At 46.7% G+C, this 8,042-nt stretch overlaps 1 protein-coding gene across 1 annotated transcript in view; it reads right to left on the bottom strand.

Moving 5' to 3' along the window:
- Positions 1–1,892: 1,892 nt before the first annotated feature.
- The window catches only part of LOC140428214 (lysosome membrane protein 2-like), a 108,460-nt gene continuing 102,310 nt past the window's right edge, over positions 1,893–8,042 (bottom strand). Inside the window, exons 11-12 of the mRNA XM_072514423.1 lie at positions 2,376–2,537; positions 1,893–2,099 (exon numbers count right to left, since the gene is read on the bottom strand). Coding sequence (XP_072370524.1) covers positions 2,052–2,099; positions 2,376–2,537 — 210 coding nt within the window. The 3' untranslated portion in view covers positions 1,893–2,051. The remainder of the gene's footprint in view (positions 2,100–2,375; positions 2,538–8,042) is intronic.

Genomic DNA, 8,042 nt, shown 5'->3' with positions numbered 1-8,042 from the left:
AGATTAAAGTGACTGCCACTTAACTGCCAACCAGTTATGTGAGTGGGTGGGGCAGCCCTTGTTAACCTACACTGCACAACACTAGCTTAATTTAAATTAATTTAAACTCCTAAAATTTAAAAGGAGCTGCCTTACTGATTCAATTCAATTCCCACCTCGATTCAAATTCCCAAACTCACTCTTAGCTGTGTCTCACTCCTGGCTCTGTCTTCTCTCTGGCTCACTGGGAGAACTCACTTCTCCTGGGTTAGCGACATGGTTGGGTTTCTCAGTCTTGAGAAAATCAAGTTCGCCCTAAGATGGTCAACGCTCGGCTTCATCCGGAGGTGGCAGCCGTTTATCGACTTCTTCGGGAAAATGAACTGTCAGCAGAGGCAAAAAATTTAAAAGTGGGGGGATTTTGGGGGGGGGGGGGGAAGTTATGCTATTTTCTGTTTAGCGTAGGATAGACTTGTTAGGGATGGAGATAATTTATGCAATATGTTTATATTTGGATTTGCATTGTTTACTGTTGTTGCTACTGTTATTATTATAAAATTACAGATACCTTAATAAAATGTTTAAAAAAATAGTAAGTTGACTATTACATTTACCAGCTGTGTTGCCCTTCAAGGGGCAGTCACCTATTTCAAAGATATGTGGTCTTCCCATAGTTGATCGCATGGGATTAGGGGTAGTGAATTAAGATGGATAGAAAACTGGTTGGTACAGGAAACAAAGAGTAGAAATTAATGGGTCTTTTTAAAAATAACAGGCAGTGACTAGTGGGGTACCACAGGGATTGGTGCCCCGACCCTAGCTATTTACAATATATATTAATGATTTAGATAGGGGAGCAAAATGTAATATTTGCAAATTTGCAGATGGCACTAAGTTTGGTAGGAGGGTGAGTTGGAAGGAGGATGCAGAGATCCTTCGGTGCGATTTGGAAAAGCTGAGTGAGTGCACAAATGAATGGCAGATGCAGTATAATTTGGAGAAATGTGAGATTATCCACTTTGGTAGCAAAAAAGAGAAGGCAGACTTTTATCTGGATGAGCATAAATTAGGAGCATGAAATGTGGAGTGGGCGGCATGGTAGCACAGTGGTTAGCGCTGTTGCTTCACTGCTCCAGGATCCCAGATTTGATTTGCGCTTGGGTTATTGTCTGCGCGGAGTCGGCACGTTCTCCCCATATCTGCGTGGGTTTCCTCCGGGTGCTCCGGTTTCCTCCTACAAGTCCCAAAGGATGTGCTGTTAGGTAATTTGGACAAGCTGAATTCTCCCTCTTGTACCCGAACAGGCGCCGGAATGTGGCGACTAGGTGCTTTTCACAGTAACTTCATTGCAGTGTTAATGTAAGCCTACTTGTGACAATAAAGATTATTGTTATGTGCAACAAGCCCTGGGTGTCCTCGTACCCCTGTCACTGAAGGTAAGCATACAGGTGGTAAAGAAGACAAATTGTATTCTGGCCTTCATAGAGAGAGGATTTGAGTACAGGAGCAGGGATGTCTTGCTGCAATTATACAGGGCCTTGGTGAGGTCACACCTGGAATTTTGTGTGCAGATTTGGCCTCCTTATCTGAGGAAGGATGTTCTTGCTCTAGAGGGAGTGCAGCGAAGGTTTGCCAGACTGATTCCTGGGATGGCGAGACTGATGTACGAGGAGAGATTGATTCGGTTAGGATTGTATTCGCTGGGCTTCAGGAGAATTCAGATAATAGTCTGCCTTCTCTTTTTTGCTACCAAAGTGGAGAAATTAAAAATACATATAACTGTTTAAAGTAATTGATTCTTGGTATAATCTTTTTTTCAGAGTGATTAGTGTTTTTTTAACTAAATATTATTTTACATGTCATGTTATTCCAACATGCCCTCCATAAGTCACAATAACAAGTGTCTGAAAAACTTGAAGGGACCACTGTTCAAATTTATTAGTAATTGAGTCCTATTATTATATAGTTCATCAATCGAGGCTTCAGTTTTATCTGGTAAACTGTAAAGTTATTGCAGCTGTCAATGAACTTCTGATTGTAGCTGTGGCTGTCTCAGCATCTCCTCTTGTATTTCAATGTCTTTCAACATGTGGCAGGTTTAAAATTACAGGTGCAAAACCCTGAAGTAACAAAGGAACAGATTATACATTTCAGTCTTCTCACTCAACAAAAATGTAAAATTTGCAATATGTAAAATCTTAATTGACCTTCAAATAAGTGCTTTGAAAACATAAGGTGACAATGTGCTGTTTGCTTTTAATTGGCAATCTGTCAATAAACTGAAATAGTCAATTAGCTTTATCTCAGACTTATTACTGAATCAGCTTTTCAACTGCGAGAAATAAATCTTCAATGATAAAGCACTGAAATAATGTCGGTGATAAATGTAAATGTACCTTATTCTCTATGCGTCTCCAGGCAACAAAGGCCATGATGAGAGAAGTTAGACAAAGCAAGATTCCAATGGACAGAAAAATGTAAGGAATGTATGTCGCCACATTCAGTTTGCAAAGTGCCGCTTTCAGTTTAGCTGCTAATTTGTCATCTATTACAGCTTTCTATTAGACAGATGGGAGAAAAATACAACACAAAATCACTAACATTCTCTTGCACATTATCCGTTGATTGCCTTAATTCCCGGTTTATACTTTGAGTTCCTTGAATAGAATCCCTACAGTGCAGAAGGAGGCCACTTGGCCCATTCAGTCTGCATCGACCCTCTGAAAGAGCACCCTACCTAGGCCCATTCCCCAGCCTTATCCCTGTAACCCCGCGCATCTGATCATGGCCAATCCACCTAACCTGCACATCTTTGGACTTTGGGAGGAAACCAGAGCACCTGGAGGAAACCCACGCAGATACGAGGAGAAAGTGCAAACTCCACACAGTCATCCAAGGCCAGAATTGAACCCTGGCACAGTGTGGCAGCAGTACGAATCACTGCGCCACCATGAAACCTTTACCTTCTCCAGATAGTTTCATGGCATCATTGGGGCAAAATTTGTAAGGATGTTGTAGCCCGTGCATAGAAGCTAGGAGCTGGAGGAGGCCATTTAGCCTTTCGAACTTGCTCCACCATTACAGAATCATAGAATTTATAGTGCAGAAGGAGGCCATTCGGCCCATCGAGTCTGCACTGGCCCTTGGAAAGAGTACCCTACTTAATCTCACTCCCCCACCCTATCCCCGTAACCCAGTAAGTATCTCCACCTAACCTTTGGACATTAAGGGGCAATTTATCACGCCAATCCATCTAACTTGCACATCTAAAGGGAGGGAGATAGAAGACGGGAAATTATAGGCTGGTTAGCCTGACTTCGGTCATTGGTGAGATTTTAGAGTCCATTATTAAAGATGAGATTGGGGAGTACTTGGAAGTGCATGGTAAAATAGATCTCAGTCAGCACGGCTTTGTCAAAGGGAGGTCGTGTCTGACAAATCTGTTAGAGTTCTTTGAGGAGGTAACAAGCAAGTTGGACAAAGGAGAATCAGTGAACGTGATTTATTTAGATTTCCAGAAGGCCTTTGACAAGGTGCCGCATAGGAGACTGTTAAATAAGTTAAAAGCCCATGGTGTTAAGGGTAAGATCCTGGCATGGATAGAGGATTGTCTGACTGGCAGAATGGGCCTCGGGGTCTGTGCTGGGACCACAACTTATTACAATATACATTAATTATCTGGAAGAAGGTACTGAAGGCACTGTTGCTAAGTTTGCAGATGATACAAAGATCTGTAGAGGGACAGGTAGTATTGAGGAAGCAAGGAGGCTGCAGAAGGACTTCGACAAGCTAGGAGAGTGGGCAATGAAGTGGCAAATGAAATACAATGCGGAAAAGTGTGAGGTTTGCACTTTGGAAGGAGGAATCTAGGCATAGACTATTTTCTAAATGGGGAAATGCTTCGGAAAGCAAAAGCATAAAGGGACTTGGGAGTCCTTGTTCACGATTCTCTTAAGGTTAATGTGCAGGTTCAGTGGGCAGTTAAGAAGGCAAATGCAATGTAAGCATTCATGTAAAGATGGCTAGAATACAAGACCACGGATGTACATCTGAGGCTGTATAAGGCTCTGGTCAGACCCCATTTGGAGTATTGTGAGCAATTTTGGGCCCCATATCTTTTTTATATAAACAATTTCAATGAGGTATTTTTGGCATTACAAACTGCAGCAATATAAAGAAAGTGTACAAAGAACAATAAACATAGTGCAAACACCAACTCTTATCTCTCCACGACCCACCAATTTAACCCCCTACTCTGCGCTACCCTAGCCCCCCCACTCGCCCCCCCTTCCCCCCCTCCCCCCCGCTGACGATTAATGAATGGTTGCCACATTCGGGTGAATCCTAACAATGACCCTCTCAAGGCGAACTTAATCATCTCTAGGCCGAGATGCTCGCCATGTCAGTTAACCAGGTCTCTGAATTCGGGGGCTTTGAGTCTTTCCAAGCTAATAATATCTGTCTCCGGGCTACCAAGGAGGCAAAGGCCAGAACATCTGCCTCTTTCTCCTCCTGGACTCCCGGATCTTCCGACACCCCAAGAATCGCCACCTCTGGACTCATTGCCACCCTTGTTTTCAATACTCTGGACATGACGTCCGCAAACCCCTGCCAAGAACCCCAAAGTTTTGGACACGCCCAAAACATGTGGACATGGTTCGCTGGTCCGCCCGCACATTTTACACACCTGTCCTTTACCCCAAAGAATCTATTTATCCGGGCCACTGTCATGTGGGCCCAGTGGACCACCTTGAATTGATCAAGCTGAGCCTTGCGCATGTAGCGGTCGCGTTGACTCTGCTCAACGCGTCCGCCCATAAGCCATCCTCCATCTCACCCCCAAGTTCCTACTCCCACTTACGCCTCAGCTCCTCGGTCTGCGTCTCCTCTGCCCCCATATGTTCTCTGTAGGTGTCCGAGACACTCCCCTCCTCTGCCCATCCCCAAGACACTACCCTATCCTGGATCCCCCTTAGAGCCAGGAGTGGGAAGGATGATACCTGCCTGCGCAGGAAGTCCCGCACCTGTAAATATCTGAATTAATTCCCTCTTGCCAACCCAAACTTCTCCTCCGGCGCCCTCAAGCTGGGAAGCTCCCTTCCAGGAACAGGTCCCCCACCCTCTCAATTCCCGCCCTTCACCATACTCGAAACCCCCCATCCAAGTTCCTCGGAGCAAACCGGTGGTTGTCACATATTGGGGACCAAACCAATGCTCCCACTGCACCAACGTACCTCCTACACTGACCCTAGATCCTCAAGGCCGCCACCACCATGGGGCTCGTGGAGTATCTCGCCGGCGGGAACGGCAGAGGTGCCGTTATCAACGCCCCCAAGCTGGTGCCTCTACATGGAGCTGCCTCCATCCGCTCCCAAACCAACGCTGCCCCCACCACCCATTTCCTAATCATAGCAATGTTGGCCGCCCAGTAGTAATTACTGAAATTTGACAGGGCAAGCCCCCCCTCTCTCCGATCCCTCTCGAGCATAACCATCTTCACTCGCGGGGACTTACCCACTCAAACAAAGCGCAGTATGATTTTATTAATCCTCTTAAAAAAGGACCGCAGGATGAAAATTGGGAGGCATTGGAATACAAATAAAAATCTCGGTAGAATCGTCATCTTAACCACCTGCACCCTCCCAGCCAGCAACAGCGGTAGCGCATCCCATCTCCGGAACTCGCCCCGCATCTGCTCAACCAACCGGGACAAGTTCAACTTGTGTAACCGGCCCCAGTCACGCGCCACTTGTATCCCTCAGTATCTGAAACTGTCCCCCACTAACCTAAACGGTAACTCGCCCAGCCGACCCTCGTGCCCGACAAACATCTCGCTCTTTGTCATATTCAGTTTTTATCCCGAAAACCGGCCAAATTCCCTCAAAGTCGCCATGATTTCACCCATCTCTGCCCCTGGATCTGCTACATATAAGAGCAGGTCGTCCACGTACAGCGAGACCCTTTGTTCCAGCCCGCACCGAACCAGCCCCTTCCAGCCCCTTGAAGCACTCAGAGCAATCGCCAGCGGCTCTAAAGCTAACGCAAACAGCAGTGGCGAGAGGGGGCATCCCTGCTTTGTCCCCCGGTACAGTCTAAAATAGTCCCTGGTTGTCCTATTCATCCTTACACTAGCCTCCGGGGCCTGGTACAACAGCCTAACCCAGTCGATAAAGCCCCTACCGAACCCAAATCACCCCAACACCTCCCATAGATAATCCCACTCCACCCGGTCGAACGCCTTCTTCGCATCCATGGCCACAACTACCTCAACCTCCCTGCTCTCCAGGGGCATCATAATCACGTTGAGTAGCCTTCTTATATTGGCGACCAACTGCCTGCCCTTGACAAACCCGGTTTGATCCTCCATAATCACATCCGGCACACAATCTTCAATCCTGGAGGCCCAAACCTTGGCCAGCAGTTGGCGTCCACATTAAGCAGTGAGATCGGCCTATATGACCTGCATAGCTCCAGGTTCTTGTCCCGCTTCAGTATTAACAAAATAGTGGCCTGTGACATTGTCGGGGGCAGCACCCCTCTATCCCTCGCCTCATTAAAAACCTTGACCAGCAACGGTCCTAATATCCCAGAGAATGTCTCGTAAAATTCCACCGGATACCCGTCCGGCCCCGGGGCTTTACCCGACTGCATTGCCTTCAAGCCCTCCCCTATCTCTTCGGCCCTAATCAGGGCCCTCAGCCCCTCCACCAGCTCTCTGTCCACTCTTGGGAAGGTCAGTCCGTCCAAAAAGCATCTCATTTTGGACCCCATATCTAAGGAAGGATGTGCTGGCCTTGGAAAGGGTCCAGAGGAGGTTCACAAGAATGATCCCTGGAATGAAGAGCTTGTCGTATGAGGAACGTTTGAGGACTCTGGGTCTGTACTCATTGGAGTTCAGAAGGATGAGAGGGGATCTTATTGAAACGTACAAGATACTTCGAGGCCTGGATAGAGTGGATGTGGAGAGGATGTTTCCACTTGTAGAAAAACTACAACCAGAGGACACTATCTCAGGCTAAAGGGACGATCCTTTAAAACAGAAATGAGGAGAGATTTCTTCAGCCAGAGGGTGGTGAATCTGTGGAACTCTTTGCCGCAGAAGGCTGTGGAGGCCAATTCACTGAGTGTCTTTAAGACAGAGATAGATAGGTTTTTGATTAATAAGAGGATCAGGGGTTATAGGGAGAAGGCAGGAGAATGGAGATGAGAAAATATCAGTCATGATTGAATGGCGGAGCAGACTCGATGGGCCAAGTGGCCTAATTCTGCTCCTATGTCTTATGGTCTTATCTTTGGACTGTGGGAACAAACTGGAGGAATCCACCACAGACACGGGGAGAACGTGCAAACTCCACACAGTCACCCGAGGCCAGAATTGAACCTCACTGTGCCACCGTATCGCCATATTCAATGTGACCATGGCTGATCCTCTATTTCAATGCTATACTCATGCACTCTCCCCATTCACCTTGATGCCTTCAGAGTCTAGAAGTCTATCCATTTCTTTCTTACCTGACAATTCAACCTCTAAGCACTGGAGGAGTACCACCATGTAATTAATTTGCCTGACACCTGGCAGGAGACTGTCACGATGATGGGAATTGTGACTGAGTGATATCAACCTGTAATTTCACCAGCTAACCGAACAGGTACTTGAACTGTTAACTTGACCTCCACAGCCTTCTGTGATAGAGAATTTCACAAGTTCACCTCCCCATGAGTGAAGACAGCCTAAAGGTTTTACCCCATATCCTGACACTGTGACGTCTTGTTCTAGCCTCCCCAGCCAGGGGTAACATCGTTCCTACATCCAGTCTGTACAGCCCTGTCAGAACTGTATAATTTTCAATGAGATCCCCTCTGAGTCTTCTAAACTCCAGTGAATAGAGGCTCAGTTGACCCTCTCCTCAAACAACAATCCTGCCATCCCAGGAATCAGTCTGGTGAACTTTTGCTGCAGTCCCTCTGACAGGTATATCCTTTCTTATGTAAGGAGGCAAAAACTGTACACAATACCCTGACTGTGGTCCCACAAGAAAGGGCCCTTTCCAGCCGCAGTAAGA

The sequence above is a fragment of the Scyliorhinus torazame genome, chromosome 8 (genome assembly GCF_047496885.1).
Source record: "Scyliorhinus torazame isolate Kashiwa2021f chromosome 8, sScyTor2.1, whole genome shotgun sequence".
Classification (NCBI taxonomy): domain Eukaryota; kingdom Metazoa; phylum Chordata; class Chondrichthyes; order Carcharhiniformes; family Scyliorhinidae; genus Scyliorhinus; species Scyliorhinus torazame.
Note: the sequence above shows the minus strand (reverse complement) of the source record. Positions and strands in the feature narration are given on the sequence as shown.